Source organism: Anoplopoma fimbria, chromosome 5, assembly GCF_027596085.1.
Source record: "Anoplopoma fimbria isolate UVic2021 breed Golden Eagle Sablefish chromosome 5, Afim_UVic_2022, whole genome shotgun sequence".
In the NCBI taxonomy this organism is placed as follows: Eukaryota; Metazoa; Chordata; class Actinopteri; order Perciformes; family Anoplopomatidae; genus Anoplopoma; species Anoplopoma fimbria.
Window position 1 is genome coordinate 15,845,041 of NC_072453.1, and position 17,779 is coordinate 15,862,819.

Here is a 17,779-nt window from a genome sequence, read left to right on the forward strand (position 1 = left end):
CATCCATTATCATTACAAATACAGGCAGATTTACAGGCTCAAGGGGCAAAGATATTAACTAGAACCTGCATAAAAAAATGTATACATAATATGTCACTAATGTGTATTAACGCCTGCACAATATAACATTATGTTACTGTGTCAAACACTCCAGTTTTGAGTCTCTCTGCTTGCGGTTATCTTATCCTTGTCTGTCCATTTACTTTCTTAGGTAACTTATACTTCACCAATGCCTTTGAGAGCGAGACCTTTGTGGAGGTGCTTGCAATCAACACCACCTACCGAATGATTCTCCTCAAGTCCTCCCAGGACCAGCCCCGTGACCTGGCTGTCAGCCCCAAGCTTCGCTACCTTTTCTGGACTGATGGTGGCCAAACACCCAAAATTGAGCGGGCCCTGCTGGATGGCACCAACCGCACTGTGTTGGCATCAGAAAGCCTAGCGTCCCCTCGTGGCCTTACCATTGATTACACCAATGATTTCCTCTACTGGACAGATGATGTTCTTGATATGATCTCCCGAATGGCTACAGATGGCACACAGAGGCAGATTATCCGGTATGGGAGCCGGTATCCATCGCCAACAGGGATGGCTATATTCGGAAACTACATGCTGTGGGTGGATAAAAAGCTTGGGAAGCTCTTTCAGGCCAGTAAGGACCCAGCCAATACTGACCAACCAGAGGTGAGAGTTAAATCTGCTTGATTTAATACAGCTTTCATGATGATGCTGTTGTGTGGTTTAACAATGAAGAAACTAAACACTTTGTTTTATTTACACACTTTGTTAGGGAAACACATATGTGGTTTAAACTATTACAAGGACTCCATTTAATGTATGTACCAAATATCCTGCTGTTAGAACTGCATGCGTGTAAACATTATTTAGTTAGTCGCAAACAAGTTTGTCATAGATTTGTCATAGATTTACAACACAAGGGCTGCAACTAATGCTTATTTTTAGTATTACTAAATCTGATAAAAAATCTGGTTATTTTCTCAATTAATGGATTCAAGCATATGCTGTCATTTTCTACAGTCCATGGTAGGGCTTTCAACAAATATTCTAAATATTATATTTGAATTGTGAAAGTAATATTTGTTATGAAAAAAATAACTTTCATTGATTAAAAATTAAATGTAAGAATACGGTAGGTCAAGCTGAATGAGGAATTATTCAACAACAACCGTAATGATGGAAGATGTTACCCCGCTGTAAATGTGCTATGCCTATGCCACTAACTACCAAAACTTTTTTTCCCCAATGGTACCAGGTAATTCGAGACAATCTTGAGGGGCTGATGGATGTCACTATCTTTGACGCTCATGTTCAGCCTACATCTGCCAACCAGGTGGGCTTTAACCCATGTCAAGAAGATAACGGACGTTGCCAGCAGCTCTGCTTTGCCATGCCACGCCAGGAGAAACCCAAATGTGGTTGTGCACATGGGTCACTCCTTAATAACGGAGTAACATGTGGTTACGGACAAGAGGAGTTTTTAATTTTCACCTCATATTACACGCTGAATAGCCTGAGGTTAGATCCTTTGGATCACAGCACTCCCTATCCAGTGGTAAACTTGGGCTACAACTTGATGGCTTTGGATTATGACTTCAAGGAGAAGCGAATTTTCTTCACACAGTATATGGGAATTGGTCGGAGCAGAATTGGCTACGTCACCACTACCTCCATCACTAACCCTCCTGTCTTCATAGCTACAAGTGAGTTAAGCATTCATTGTTGCTATGATCCCTTTGTTGGGAATCCATCTTTATTTTTCACTCTCTTCTCTTACCCTGTTTCATTTTCTAATTTATTTTTTAATGTTGTCATTGTTTTAGTCAATGTTAATTCAACACCCTCTTGTCTTTGTCACACTGTTCAGATTTAGATGACCCAGAGGGATTGGCGTATGATTGGGTCAACAAGCGTCTCTACTTTACCGACTACTATAGCCGCAATGTCCAGTCCATGGGGGTGGATGGGATGAACCGCTCAATCGTCGCCCATGCAAATCGTCCCAGAGGCATCATTGTTGACCCCTGCTATGGGTAAAAGCAACAGCCCATTATTTCACTAAACGTTGTCTACAGATTGGACATAGATGATTTCTGTACTCACTATGGAGCTCCTCTCCTCCCTTCTCACTCTGTTCTCTCTTCCCAGTTACCTTTACTGGACTGACTGGGGCTCTCCAGCTAAGATTGAGAGGGCCACACTAGGTGGAAACTTCCGGGTCTCAATAATCAACAGCAGCCTGACAATGCCCAATGGCCTGTCTCTGGATTATGTGGAAAGGATGCTTTACTGGGCTGATTCCTCATTGTACGTCCAGTTTTTGATATATACTGTGTTTCAGCAGACCCCATATTGCTCACATTTTTGGATAACTCCTCTTCTCCCCTGCTGCTTCCCGCAGAGATAGGATTGAGAGGGCAACTCTAACTGGTGCCAACCGACAAGTGATCTTGCAGGGGGTCCAGTACCCGTACGCCATGACTGTCTTCCAACAGGACATCTTCTGGACTGACTGGACTGAGAGAGCTGTCTTTAGGGCTGGGAAGGACGATGGCTCTGGTTTCTCAGTGCTGGCCCAGGACCTGCAGTACCAACCAAACGGCATCCACGTTTATGCCGCATCTAAGCAGGAGAGCTGCTCCAGCTCCTGTCAGCAGTTCAACGGAGGCTGCAGTAATGTCTGTGTTTCCGGTAAGAATACTACCTTTGGGTGCTATTATGCAAGGCACTGATCCCCTCTAATACGCCATTAGAGTGACACATCAACCGACAGTGATTATACAGGTGATCTTTCCTCAAAAAATCGAAAATTGTGCTGTTCAAGATTTATGTTATGCATTTCACTCAAACTTTTGACAAGGATAATACAGGTAAGTGTTTTGTATTTCAAGTGAGTGCTCTTGCTCTCACTCTCAATTTTTTAATTGCCTCTCCTCCCATAATCTCTCCTGCAGGTCCATTGGGCCCAGAGTGCCAGTGTCCTCATCAGGGGAATTGGTACCTGGCCAACAATGGCAAAGACTGTATTAAAGACACAGGGAAACGCTGTCAGCCAGAGCAGTTCACCTGTCTCAATGGTAACTGCATCTCAGCGCACTGGAAGTGTGACGGCTACAACGACTGCCAGGATAACTCGGATGAGCTGGAAAGAGTGTGTGGTGAGAGATGGGGTTTAATTTGATAGAAGCAAACCAAGTTAGCAAGCAGATTGTTTGCAGATAATGTATATAGAAACTGATGATTTTTGGCAATTTAATCCCCTATTAGTAGTAGTATCAAATGTGCTACAAAAGGAACACGCATTTTGTTATCAGCTTTGACAGTTTTTTTAGATTGGTAAAATGATTATGTCTGTTAAACTTTGGGTTGCAGCCATAACTTGCTCTTAAAAAAAGAGAATAACCAGAAACCTAAGACAGAAATATCACATCACTGTTGTTATTCCTTCTCAGCCTTCCACACCTGCTCTGCCATGGATTTTACCTGTGACAATGGGCGCTGCGTGATATTCAGGTACACTTGTGACTACACAGACGACTGTGGAGACAACAGTGACGAGCAGGGCTGCCCCTTCCCCACATGTAACCCTGCTACTGAGTTCACCTGCTCCAACGGACGCTGCATCAGTGCAGCTTTTGTCTGCGACGGCCGCAACGACTGCCGAGACAACGCCACCTCTGACGAAATCAACTGCCGTGAGTGTTTATACGATTAATCAAGGGATTGATTTATGAATTGATGGAATAATTATGGTGGAAAATGAAATACACCTGTTGGAACAACAAGACGGAAAATTGTCCTTCGAACATCACAAGTGCTTTTTCCTACTGGTTGAAGTTCCTAACTAGTAGTACAAAAGCAAAAAGGGAGCAAAAACACCTTTTGAGATGCCCAGACCACATTTTTCTTTACCACCAATACTACTCATGCTGAGTAGAGAGCTAGTAAAACTAATTACAGTTGGAATCTCCACCTTCCAGGTGTAATTCTTTGCTGCTCAATATATAAAATGTGTCCTATGTTTTTGATGCTATGGTTGAAGTTTTGATCTTTGCACTCCTCTCCCCTCTCCAGCTGACAGGGTGTGTCCTGCAGGCCAGGTGAAGTGTGACCGCAACAACATCTGCATCTACCCTGAAAACCTGTGTGATGGCTATAACAACTGTGGAGACAACAGCGATGAGAATCCTCTCTTCTGCGGTAAGTTGAACACTCAGCATTTGTCCAGCTGTGGAATGTGAGAGAACGTAAGAATGACAGACATGCTGGGAAGAAGTGTATCGCTTACAGAGTTTATGTTTTACTTGCCGAGTAGCTTAAGTAGGACTGGATATATGGAAGACTGTGTGTTACTGTGTTACAGCGGGTCGTACATGTTCTCCGGATCAGTTCCGTTGCGATGAAGGGAAGTGTATCCCCAACGGCTGGGTGTGTGACCTCATCCAAGACTGCATTGATGGGACAGATGAACCTCTTTCCTGTAGTGAGTTCTCCCTGTTAACATTCGATTCACTATTGTTATATTCGTCAATGTCAATCAGACTTTTGCCTTTGTAGCTACATGCCATTCCTTTTGTGTTTCTAATATGATTTTAAGTTGGTTTAATGAGTCAAGCCATTGCATCTGGATGACACCTCTTTATATACAGTAACTCACAATTTGTGTTTTTAATATGTATGCCTGTAAATCAAAGCTAAGCTTAGGTATAAGCTATGCTACTAAAATACAGTTGTTTTTTTATTTAGTTGTGAATTTTACTTTAAATCCAGCAGTCAGCTTGTCAGAACAGATGTTGTATTTTTCCAAATGATGGTTATCAATGACCTGTTATCTTTACAGTAAATCAGTGATTACAATCTGCTAATCAAAAATCAAAATGTTCAGCTTTTTGTTGCTGATTAGTGGTCCGTGATAAGAGTAGATCTCCTGAGTCGTCTGTAAAAACTATTCTGTTTCTTTGTTCCTGTGCAGAGGATCAAATCAAAACATGCAGTCCCAGCCAGTTCACTTGTACAAACGGAAACTGCATCCCCCAGTCACTAGTCTGTGACGGTAACAATGACTGCTCGGACAACAGTGACGAGGCTCCTGAACTACAGTGTGGTGAGACAGCATTTAGACATGTATTTGTTTCACTGTGTGACATTAACACTGGTAATCTATTTATTGTATGTTATGTGTGAGAGGATAGAAACATAAACTATATTTGAGGTAATTTCTTCTTTCTCAGCTTCATCCCATGTCTCATTTGAATTTTGCCTCTTTGTACACTTTTATCATGTGAGCTCTTAAAATCTTGACAGCTAAATGTGTAATTTTGCACCTGTTGATGGTACCATATAGTTCATCTATCGCTAGTCGACTCTACTCATATTCTCTCCGTCTCCTTCAGGCCAACGGAACTGCAGTTCCAACCAGTTCACCTGTCCAAGCTGGTTTCCCAGTTACCCGCGCTGTGTTCCGTTAAGCTTTGTGTGTGACGGAGAGAAAGACTGCGCCAATGCGGCTGATGAGCTCCAGAACTGCCCCAACCGCACCTGCCATATGAACGAGTTTGCCTGTTCCAACAGCCTTTGCATCCTCCTTCCTTTCCAGTAAGTAGGAAGAGTGTGTGAGTGAACAAAAGTAGACATTGGTTTGCCAGTCCAGAAACTAATCCTCTAGTTACTTAATAGAGTCTAAATAATTTGTCCTCCTCTCCAGCTGTGACCGTGTGAATGACTGCGGGGACGGCAGTGATGAGTTGGGCTGCACCTATGACACATGCAGCAGCCACCAGTTCACCTGCAGTAACGGAGCCTGCATCTCCGTCTCCTTCACCTGCGACGGGCAGAGCGACTGTATGGATGGCTCAGATGAAGCAGACAGCTTGTGCGTCACGCCCCATCCCACCTGTGCTCCTCAGCAGTACATGTGCAAGTCAGGCGAGTGTATCGACATCAATAAGGTGTGCAACGGACAAAAGGACTGCCAGGACAACAGCGACGAAAAAGCCTGTGGTGAGAGATTCAGAAATATGACATTATGTTACAATATTGATGTGAATTGATGTGAGTCTACAGTAGATAAGAAACAGCATGTCCCTCACACGACCTAGCCATCACAGTGCTGAAAAACAATAAGGTTTCTCCCCAAGGTTATTCGCTATCCTTACATTTATTTCCAGTTGGGTACATTTTGTGAACCATCATTAGTTTTTTATGATTTTCTAAATTATTGATTGTTAATAAATAAATGTATTTGCTAAAATTGTATACATTGTGATGTCAAACATCTTTAAATGTTTGGTTATGTTGAACAAGAGTCCAAAATCCAAATATATTCAGTGTTAATACACTGAATATATACTTTGACAAAAAAAAGAGAAGAGCAATAAACTAGCAAATATTTAGCATTATTGTTTGATGAATAACTTAAAACGATAGAGACATTTCCACATTTTTTTATAATACAATTCTGTGAATCAGTTCATTGACTAATTGTTTCAAGATTTATATCGTTTCAACCTAATCTATTTCACTCATTTAAATTCACATTGAGATCTAAAGTAATTTGTCTGTATCCCTTTGTTTTCCTGTCTTTTCTCCACTTCACCGTCTTGTTCTGTTTAGGAGTCAATGAGTGCCGCAACCCATCAGTCCACAAGTGTGCCCAGCTCTGCACCGACACCCTCACTGGTTACTACTGTTCATGCCACCCTGGCTACCGACTCATGCCGGATGGCAAAGCCTGTGAGGACCTAGACGAGTGTTCCAGCACACCCGCAGTCTGCAGCCAGATCTGCGAGAACACTGTTGGCTCGTACCACTGCAAATGTGCCCCTGGGTATATTCGTGAACCGGATGGACGAACCTGTCGTCAGAACAGTGGCATTGCCCCGTACCTTTTGTACAGTAATCGCTACTACATCCGCAATTTGACCACTGACGGGTCACATCTGAGTTTAGTCCTTCAGGGGCTGTCCAATGTGGTGGCGTTAGATTTTGACGACTATGAGAAGAGGCTTTATTGGCTGGATGCAGGGGCAGGAAAGATGGAGCGCATGCGTTTTGACGGGAGTGATAGGGAGACGCTGGCGGATGACAATATATTAGGAGCTGAAGGCCTGGCACTGGACTGGGTGGGCAGGTGTGTGAAGCGAGAGGAACTTCATTATTAAAGCTGTTTTTTCATAAAATATTGATTATCCAATAGTCTGGCTGACCAAAACACGGCTGCAGGTGTTTCAGTGAAAACTTTTGTGTCTGCCGCAGGAAGTTGTACTGGGTGGACAGTTATCACGGTTCAATTCATGTGATGGAGCTGGATGGACGCTACCAGAAGAGACTGCTGTCAGAAGAATTCACTGATGGAAACATCACGTATCTTATCAGCCGGCCTCGTGCTGTGGCGGTTAACCCTAAATACGGGTACTGACACACACACACACACACACACACACACACACACACACACACACACACACACACACACACACACACACACACACACACACACACACACACACACACAAAGCACTTCATCTGTGGCTAACACCAAAACCAGATGTTTACTGTTGATGATTAGTATTGCAAAAACAGTTTTCCTGTCAGGGTTTATTGTGGCTCAAATGGAATTACAAAATATTAGGTATTTACATGACATACACTTTGTAATATTGTGGAATATGGGAAAAGAAAGATAATAAAATGCTTCCAGAAATATATAATATCAGTTATTACTTCTGTAGCTGTTTGCTAGATTTTCAAAATGCAAAAATATCAACTCCAATTTACATTCTAATCCTTTTGTCTTTCCTCTTCTTTTTCCCAGATGGCTTTACTGGACTGACTGGGCTGACACAGCATATATCGGTCGAGTTGGCATGGACGGAAGCAATGTCAGTGCCATTATCACAACCAAGCTGGAGTGGCCCAGTGCTCTGACCATAGACTACACCACCAACAAGATCTTCTTTGCTGATTCCCACCTCAACTTTCTCGAGTGAGTTCAGATATCCAGACATGAGTCCAATTTGAGTTACCGTCAAGTATGCTTCAACAGGTTTTCCTGCATAAAGGTTTAACGGCTATTAACCCTCCACTGTATCAACCTTCAGCTTTGCAGACATGAACGGCCAGAACCGACACCGGGCCATTGCTGGTACACTTCCCCATGTCTTTGCTGTTTCCCTGTTCGAGGACTGGGTTTACTGGACGGACTGGAACACACACTCAGTAGAGAAGGCTCACAAGTACACTGGCGAACAGCGCACAATCATGGGCAACAACACCCATCGGCCATATGACGTGCGCGTATACCACCCCTACAGGCAGCCTCGCAGTAAGTACATTTGAAATGTAGTAGCTTGATTAATCAATTGACTACAGCTCAGAATTTACCAATATGTCATTTTTTTCCCCAGGTGAAAACCCCTGCTCCTCCCATCATCTGACCTGTAGTCACTTGTGTTTGATTGCCCCTGGTGGGCAACAAGCTACCTGCCAATGCCCAGATCACTTCATCGGCCTGTCTGTGGGCTTCAAGATCCAGTGTGTCGCCGACTGCTCCAGCACCCAGTTCCGCTGTGGGGACAATGAGAAGTCAGTTAGATATAAAATCACATGTGTTCCCATTTCACAGTCCTCACAACTCCATTCATCTTGCCAGTCTCACTGTTCTTTCATAGTAAACTTTATCCAAGTCTCTGAAAAATGATTAAATTGAATGGGATTATTTCCAGAGCTTTATATATTGGGGAATTGTCCATAAAATAACGTTTTATTAAAAAATAATGCATGCATGAATTAATTTATAAATATAAAATCAATACTGTTATAAAATGTCCAATATTTTAAAAGCAGGCTATACAGATTAAGACTGAACAATATTGGAAAAAAACTTTCACTGCAATAAGTTATATGTATCATTTTATTTTGATTATTTATTAAAATAAATGGCAATCAACACAATACTTCAGATCTTTATAAGCAAAGTCGTCATAGTCCGTCAGGGATAGAACGACAAAGTCCTGGATTTATTCTTAAATTTCCCTGGTGTTTACACAGTCCAACGAAGAAGGAGACAGGCAGTCAATGACTGTTACTAAGTTATATTAAAAAATAAGAGCTCAGGAACTAGAAAACTGAAAGGTCGAACTAGAGGGCAGATTATGAAAAATATCTTGCAGAATAAAATTTTACATTTATTTTCTATAAACTGTTTGTGCCCTAACTTGTCCATAGGTGTGTTCCTATATGGTGGAAGTGTGATGGACAGTCAGATTGCGGTGATGGCTCAGATGAACCTCAGACCTGCTCGCCCCGTTATTGCCCCATTGGCCAGTTCCAGTGTCAAGATGGCAACTGTACCTACCCTGGTTTCATCTGTGACGGCCACTCAGACTGCCCTGACAGTTCAGATGAGGATGCAGCTCTCTGCAGTATGAAAATTAACATTTACTGGAATTTAGTGCAACAGGGTAGAAGAGGCCTCGGCCAGGCCTTTATCTCTTGAGAAGCCCTCACACTTAAGACCTCATATTTTCAAACACGAGTCAAGCTCCAGTCTCTCCCCTTAGGTGACCACCGATGCCAAGAAAACCAGTTCCAGTGTAAAAACAAGAAGTGCATCCCAGTGTCCTGGCACTGCGACGGAGTGAATGACTGTTCTGATGGCAGCGACGAGGAAGCAGAGACTTGTTCCCAGAGAACGTGCCAACCGGGACAGTTCCAGTGTGATAACGGACGCTGTCTGCCGTCGAGCTACGTGTGTGACGTCCAGGACGACTGTGGGGATGGATCTGATGAGCCGTATGAAACCTGCAGTAAGTGGTATATTATGAAATGGCAATTTTAGTGAATCAAATAATAAAATGATACAATAGACTACCTTAACCGAAGATCTAATCACATTGCTAAGAAAGGTACAATGTCTTGATCAGTGGCTGTGGCAGAAATTAAAGACTCTTTCCAATGAAAACCAAGTTTTTAACCTTGTAAACATGTCCATATTTTTTATTTTTTTTTTCTAGTCATGTCTGCCTTGGAACTGCAGAGTTCTTATTACAGTCTGAAAAACAGTCAGACAGCCAGGGTTTCATACATCCCATATGAAAGAAACCAATCCCGTCAACTTGTGTGTGTGTTTTAAAAAAGGGGTATAGCTGGCATAGACGCCAGGTGTAGCTACGTATCTCTATTTTGCGAGTTATTTTCATAATGTTGGCAGAGACGTGTTCTGTTATAGGTTGCAAATTTTCAAAAGGAAGAAATGGTGCTCCTTCCTGTTCTACCAAAGTATTTGAAAACTATAGATTGCGTTGGCCATTTTCCAGATCACAGTTTAGAAATGTAACCCCATAATAGAGGGGTTTTACAACAAAACTTATATTGAAGCCCTATGCTGATTTTTTTCCATTGAAAAAACTTCTAAATTTGTTATGTTGATTAACAGAGATGAATTTTAAGAGGATAAGTGACCTTAAACCTGTGACTCTTCTGATGTTCCTTATACTTTTGTACTTGAGGACAGCAGTGCACTGTAGCAAAACAGAGCTGACAGTTAATTTAAGCATACTGTAGATTTATGTTTTTCAGTTTTGTATATAATCAATCTAGACTCATCAATGTCTCAAGAGAATTAATGATGTATTGTTCTTCAAAATTTAAGAGGAACAAACTATTGATGTTTCACCTCTAATCGTCCAAACTCAACGTTTAGCTTCGTCTCATTTCTTGTCTTCATTTTGTTTTTCATTTTCTGCGTCTCGCTGTCTCTCACTCACCATTCTCACCATTCTCACTTCTCTGCCATGTCTCGTATCTCCCTTGCTTTTTCTGTCCAGTGGGTCCAGACTACAAGTGTGATGAGGACACTGAGTTCTCCTGCAAGACAAATTACCGCTGCATTCCTCAGTGGGCCCGCTGTGACGGCACCAATGACTGCATCGACGACAGTGACGAGCAGGGCTGCGGTCAGTACTTTGTGTCAGCAGATGATCAATGCTACGTCATGCTGTACTACGTCATGCTATACTACGTCATGCTATACTACGTCATGCTATGCTGTTTTATGTTATGTTATGTTATGTTAAGGCAGGGTTGTAGCAATGACTGCACTAGATGAGGAAAATTTACTTTAGAAATAAATACTGTGTATTACTTTGTCTTTTTTTTTAGATTCTTCAGGATAAACAGAGATGTAATATTTTCTCTAAACTGTACTTTTGGAAACAGAAAATTGTAAAAAAAAATATGACCTTTCCACAGTTACATACCATTACCACAGTATTATTGTTGTATTATTTTTGAATATGCAAGAAAACATTCTGTCAATATCTAATAGTGACCCACGCCAAATCTAGTTTAAAAGGAAATATGAGTATGATGGAGACAAGCATAAACTGTAGGTGATGTAGATTCTAAACATGCCACTTTGCACAATGCTCAGCAAGTTGTATTTATTTATTTGTTGTATGAGCATATATGGGGTTTTGAACATGGGGTCATTTTTTTAATGATTGACCTTATTTTGAATCATCTATTTATCTGTCCATTCCTGACTTTGTCCTCCAACAGAGGAGGTGACCTGTGATCCTCTGGGCGATTTCCGATGTGACAACCACCTCTGTGTCCCCATCCGCTGGCAGTGTGATGGAACCGACGACTGTGGTGACAGCTCAGATGAAAGAAATTGCCGTGAGTGTCATACTCCATATTTTTTTTACAGCTCAATCCATCACAAACCAGCAAGAGTATTGTGTTCATTGTGTTTTTTTGCTTTTTTTATATATTTCGAGCCTGTGTAGTGTACGCATGACCAGTTAGACCTTATTCTGAGTTCATACTAAAGATATGTGTGTCTCTTTCTCATGGTGATTGTGGTCGATAGAGCCAAGGCCTTGCTCTGAAAGTGAGTTTCGATGTGACAGCGCACAGTGCATCCCTGGAAACTGGGTGTGTGACCATGACAATGACTGCGGGGATAACTCGGATGAGCGGGACTGTGGTGAGCAGGCAGTGCACACCAACTAATTTCCTTGAAATATTCTCCATCATAAACAACACTTGTTACCACCTGGCTCTCTTCCAGAGTTGCAGACGTGTCGTCCTGGTTCTTTCCAGTGTGACTCGGGTCACTGCATCCCTGCTGCTCTGCAGTGTGATGGCCGGCCTGATTGTCTGGACCTGTCGGATGAGACCAGCTGTCGTAAGTATACAATATGAAAACTAATGGCTAAGTACCTGGCACCTACAGCATTTTAGCATGTTTGTGAGTGTGTGTTAAGAGTTTTCTGTACATCTTTATTCTTCAATCACTCAAGTGTAAAGTGTTAAAAAGTATGTAAGTGTCTAAAATGTGTTAGAGTAGGACAACCAGAACGAGCAGTTAAAATAGGCACACTAGAAGCACAGCAACAGTTCCAAACAGTTATTTAAATGTGAAGCTGACAGTGAACAACATTGTGAAACTGCAGTTTCACACAACTACCATTGCCCTTGTTTTCACATCCAAACATACCAACAATGGACTTCATTGATTAACTATTTTTTCATAACCCAACAGCTACTCGTTACCCAGGAGGCCGTTGGTGCCCTCTATACCAGTTCCAGTGTGCGAACCATCTGTGTGTGAGCCAGGGCTGGGTGTGTGACGGAGTTGATGACTGTGGGGACCGCTCTGACGAACAGATCAGTTTATGCTGTAAGAAATATTTTGTGTATTGTATCTGACAAAGTCCTGTGCAAAGTATCTGGTCTGAATCTGGAGCTCTGCAACTGTCTTCCCAGTTAATTCTACCTCATTATTAAGTCAACAAAGATGTAGAGAGAAGACAGTTCAAAACTTGAAAAGCTAACATGTTTCAAAGTAGCGGTGTGTTTTTAATAATATATCCTCACAATGGGTTGTCTGAACTGAGATTTGTGTGTGTTTGACCAGTGAATGTCACCTGTGAGATGCCGTCCAGGTTCCGCTGTTCAAACGGCTACTGTATCTACTCCGGCCTGCTGTGCAACCAGAAGGACGACTGTGGAGACGGCAGTGACGAAAAGGAAGAACTCTGTATGACTTACACACATGCGCCGCATTTTGAACCACTGTTTCAAAGCAAAGGGGCCAAGAGTGTATCAACTGAGGCTTTCAAAGTTACAGCCGCTGTTGAGGATGATAATTGTGACTAATTAGCTCTCAATAAACTAGTGCAGCGGACAAATATGCAGATACTGAGACATAGAAGCAAACTTGAAAGATAATACAATTTAACCCAAGGAAAATTAAACATGTACTGTAACTTTGATTTACAGGCAAGAGCTGAATAACAATCTAAATAGACATCAGATTGTTGCTATGACATTATCAGAAAATAGTAAAAAAAAAAAGAAGAAGGAAAAAGACATTGGTAAAAATAGTTAAAATTAGGTAAAAACACAAATAAGAGAAGTTTTAGCGAGGCATAAAGATGTTAATATACAGAAACCAGCAGAGCTGCAATACGCACACACGCAGAAGTAAATATAGCTATTGTGTGTGTGCACAATAACGTAGGCTTTGTGTACAATTCAATACAGTTGTTCCTTTATATTAAAAAATGTTGTGCATTTTTCTTCTTTAAACACAGCTATAACCAGATTAGTGATAAATTCAGGTTCAGCAAATGCACCACTAATCAGTTTCTGGGATCCCCAAGGATTAGTCGGAACATCCCTAATGCCTCCTGTACTTTCCTTTCTAAGGCCACTGAAATGGGAAATCCCAAAATGACATCAGTGAGTCTGCACAGCACACAACGCCTGAAACATACAAGTGATAAGGAAATAGTCTATTTTATGGTATTGTTACACAATCAGATTAAAAATCAATCAAAGCAAATTATTTTGAGAGGAGATTAAATAGAATGGTTTAGAGAGAAGGTGGACATCGGCTAGCTCATCTAATGCCATTTGTTGTAGGGGAGGAGATGGTAAATACAAACGGGGAAGCTGTGGATGATCCCTGAATTGGATAAGTGATGTAGTATATTATGTTACCATGTCTGCTACATGTCTACATTTGAGTATGAGTTCATGCTTGTGTTGGAGGGTGCCTGTTTATGTGCATGCTCGGGGTTTTTCTGAGTAGTATGTATATCCAGTTGGGAATAGAAGCACAACACTGTAGAAAAAGCTCTATATTCAATGTTAGACTGGACAGCGTACTTATGTTGATGACTCATTCTAACTGTGTCCCTCTCAGGCCGCGAGCCCACTCTGCCGCCCTGCACACTGGAAGAGTTTAAATGCACCAACGGACACTGTGTGGCCCTGCAATACGTATGTGACCACAATGACAACTGCGGGGACCTCACTGATGAGTTAGGCTGCAGTGAGTATCACCACAAAACACTCACTTACAGGAGATGTCCTATTTTACTGTCAGTCTAAATTCAGTTATAAAATGTTGCTATTTAGTTCGACCTTACAGTGATTCTCTGAGTGTTCATAGTTACAGACAACTGCATCTTCAGAATTTTTAAGCAGAGATTTAAGATGTTTTGGTTCAGTATTGAAAAACGTGATCATAGCTACGTGTTGAGCACAGATAATAGCAGATCAAACGTCAAGACGACAGCAGTGCATTCCATTCACCAAAAACAAAAAAGGATTGTATAACAACAAGAAAAATATTTTAGAATTATGACAGATATGATGCATAATTCTGATAATGTGAACATGGGGTCGTGTACTAAAGCACATTGCATTCTTTAATTAAAAAGAAAATGGAGGTGTTTACTCACTTTTACTCCATTATTATAGCTATAACTTCCATATTGTTTAATTTTGACTTATGCATCCATCCATCAATTCATTTTCTGCTTCTCCAGGGCGGTGCACGACCCGATTATCACTTAACGTCTCATAACTATGAGAAGAAATCTTGTAATTATGAGGTAAAAAATGTTGTGATTACGAGAAAACCCCATAACGATGATGGATAATTATGAATTTTATAATCTTTTCCCTAACCTGGTAGCTATAGCTTCTTTTTAACATAAATTCTGAACAGAATATCCCAGTTAAGGCCAAACTCCAATAATGACTCAGTCTGTGGCCATAACACCACAGGTGGACAGAAATATTCTGTTGGCTGATTTATTTATGGATACATGAAGGTTTGGTCATAAAGATGCAGGGAATCATTGTGACTGGGATTATAGTTAATTGTTGAATTATTCTGCCAATGTATGGTTGCATTCCATAAAAAAATAAGCAGCTCTTAGATAATTCATTACATTTGTCCTAAATGTGCTCTGTGTCGTCTGGCTCCAGATTTTGGCCATGATCGTAACTGTGAGGAGTTGCTGTGCCAGCACAAGTGCACCAACCTGAATGGCACCGGCTTCATCTGCTCCTGCAAGCCCGGCTACAGAGTGGACCCAGAAAACACCTACAACTGCCTGGGTACACAAACACACACACACACACACACACACACACACACACACACACACACACACACACACACACACACACACACACACACACACACACACACACACACACACACACACACACACACACACTCTTTGTGGGCCCTTGATAGTATTCTTTATATGAGCACATTTTTTAAATTCTACTAAAAACACACAAAAAATATAATTAATAAAGTATCATCATTCCAGTTAAAGATCTGACGGGTGCAACTGTAGAAAACCTGAACTCTTTCTCACAACCTCTTCTTCCTTTCACAGACATCAATGAGTGTGAGGAGTACGGCATCTGTCCTCAGATTTGTAGAAACACAAAAGGCAGCTACTACTGTCAGTGTGACCACGGCTACCGGGAAGTGGGCGACGGCAACATGTGCGAGGCCGAGGGTGAGAACACACTTTTTCATGAGCTTAGGTTTGAATTCAAGCAACATCATTTGGTTTACGACTTCACTGAGGTATAATTAAGTGTCGTAAATCACAAATTAGTTCTATCTGCTCCCTCTTTTGAATAGATATTTTAAATGTAAATGTTGCTGTCTCCCTCAGGAGGGCCTCCCTTGATGCTTCTACCAGAGAACATTCGAATCCGGAGGTTCAACTTGCAGACGGAGACCTACCATGACTTCCTACAAGAAGAGGAGCACATTATGGCTCTGGACTATGACTGGGACCACAACAACACTGGATTCAGTAGGTCTCACACGGATTAATACTAGATACTACACGAATGGACACAAAATACATTAAAAACACATCTTAAATGTGATGAACATATTTGGTGATGTCCTTGTGTTTATCAGGTATGGTGTATTTCACTGTGGCCGGTAAAGACTCTGTAGCAGGTGCCATTAAGAGAGCATACATACCTTCGGTGGATGATGGCAGTAACAACATCGCTTCTGCTGTTGACCTCGGCATCAAATACATCACAAGACCAGACGGCATCGCTGTGGACTGGGTCGGCAGGTGCGTCTGAACTTAGTCTAATGCCTTGAACTTGATGATTAGTTTATCACTTGATACTCAATTTTTGAATGAAGAGCCTTTATCAATAAAAGTGTTTTCCTTGAAGTAAAGCACTGATTGATAAAGACTCTTTATTTTCAGAAAGAAATATATAACTTATTGATTGAAAGTTTTGGATGTGACAGAACATATTTTGGGATTAGTTTTGTAATTCTTTTGCCCGTAGGAACCTTTACTGGGCAGACTCCAGATTAAAGAGGTTAGAGGTGGCCATGTTGGACGGACGCTACAGGAAACAACTAGTCAAGACTGAGCTAGGCCACCCGTCTGCCGTGGCCGTCAACCCACGTCTGGGGTAACACAGACAGGGCTACCACACCTTAAGGAACTATATACAGATTGCAGTAAATCAAGGAATATGTTTAGTCATTATCAGACAGTAAATGTAGTTTTGTGTCACTTTATGTTGCCAAATTCATACATTTTGCACCTGGTTTAATTTGGTGGAAGCTAATTGCGAGTAGAACATTTCTTTCCCTTGAAAAATTTGTGGAAAGTTTATGAACTAAAAAATGGCAGAGAGTTTTTTATTTTTCACCTCTTATGGAAATTCACATTGTGATGAAAAACCTATAAGAAAGGCACATTAACCCAACGGATCTCAGAGCCCAGAACTAATCTGTCGTTTCTACAGGGTGTTGTACTGGGCAGACCGTGGTGACGCAGCAAAGATCGAGAGTTCTTGGATGGACGGTCAAGAGAGGAAAGTCCTGGTGGCCGATGGCCTGGGTTGGCCCACTGGTCTGTCAATCGACTTTACCAACGAGGACAGAATCTACTGGTCTGACTCCAAGGAGAGCCGCATAGAGTCTGTTCTGCCTTCAGGAGATGGCCGTAAAACTGTCATCTACATAGGTGAAGATTAGGAAGGACACACATCAAATAAGCCTGAGAGGAGATATGAAATGTGGGACTAAATTATTAGGTACATATTTTATCTGTACATATGTGATATGAGTTTAAAGAAATCCTAGTAATCCTCAAGAACCCTCATCATACATCCATATTCCATACATTTATTATCCATCTTCATCATTTGTGCCCTGTTAAATTGTTCACATTTCATTGCAACTTGCCTAGATGGGAGAAACCCCTTCAGTGTAAGTGTGTTCGAGGACCACGTTTATTGGAGTACTCAGGATGAAGGCGAGGTGTTCCGGCAGGACAAGTTTGGCCGCGGAGGCAAGACCAAGCTGTTGACGGCCGGACCGTGGCTGACCCAGGTCTCTGTGTACCAGCAGCAGAGATACAACTCCATAGCTGGTAAGCTGCACACTTCCTCA

At 41.7% G+C, this 17,779-nt stretch overlaps 1 protein-coding gene across 1 annotated transcript in view; it reads left to right on the forward strand.

Moving 5' to 3' along the window:
- The window catches only part of lrp2b (low density lipoprotein receptor-related protein 2b), a 41,431-nt gene that overhangs the window by 20,345 nt on the left and 3,307 nt on the right, over positions 1 to 17,779 (forward strand). Inside the window, 33 exon segments of the mRNA XM_054599517.1 lie at positions 212 to 684; positions 1,274 to 1,721; positions 1,886 to 2,051; positions 2,167 to 2,325; positions 2,420 to 2,709; positions 2,973 to 3,176; positions 3,471 to 3,713; positions 4,093 to 4,218; positions 4,382 to 4,501; positions 4,991 to 5,122; positions 5,412 to 5,613; positions 5,723 to 6,018; positions 6,631 to 7,147; positions 7,273 to 7,428; positions 7,832 to 8,002; positions 8,118 to 8,341; positions 8,424 to 8,601; positions 9,244 to 9,440; positions 9,579 to 9,824; positions 10,845 to 10,973; positions 11,578 to 11,697; positions 11,891 to 12,007; positions 12,092 to 12,208; positions 12,566 to 12,703; positions 12,941 to 13,063; positions 14,234 to 14,362; positions 15,307 to 15,438; positions 15,729 to 15,854; positions 16,017 to 16,160; positions 16,271 to 16,436; positions 16,663 to 16,791; positions 17,131 to 17,351; positions 17,577 to 17,759. Of these exon segments, the coding sequence (XP_054455492.1) occupies positions 212 to 684; positions 1,274 to 1,721; positions 1,886 to 2,051; positions 2,167 to 2,325; positions 2,420 to 2,709; positions 2,973 to 3,176; positions 3,471 to 3,713; positions 4,093 to 4,218; positions 4,382 to 4,501; positions 4,991 to 5,122; positions 5,412 to 5,613; positions 5,723 to 6,018; positions 6,631 to 7,147; positions 7,273 to 7,428; positions 7,832 to 8,002; positions 8,118 to 8,341; positions 8,424 to 8,601; positions 9,244 to 9,440; positions 9,579 to 9,824; positions 10,845 to 10,973; positions 11,578 to 11,697; positions 11,891 to 12,007; positions 12,092 to 12,208; positions 12,566 to 12,703; positions 12,941 to 13,063; positions 14,234 to 14,362; positions 15,307 to 15,438; positions 15,729 to 15,854; positions 16,017 to 16,160; positions 16,271 to 16,436; positions 16,663 to 16,791; positions 17,131 to 17,351; positions 17,577 to 17,759 (6,522 nt within the window).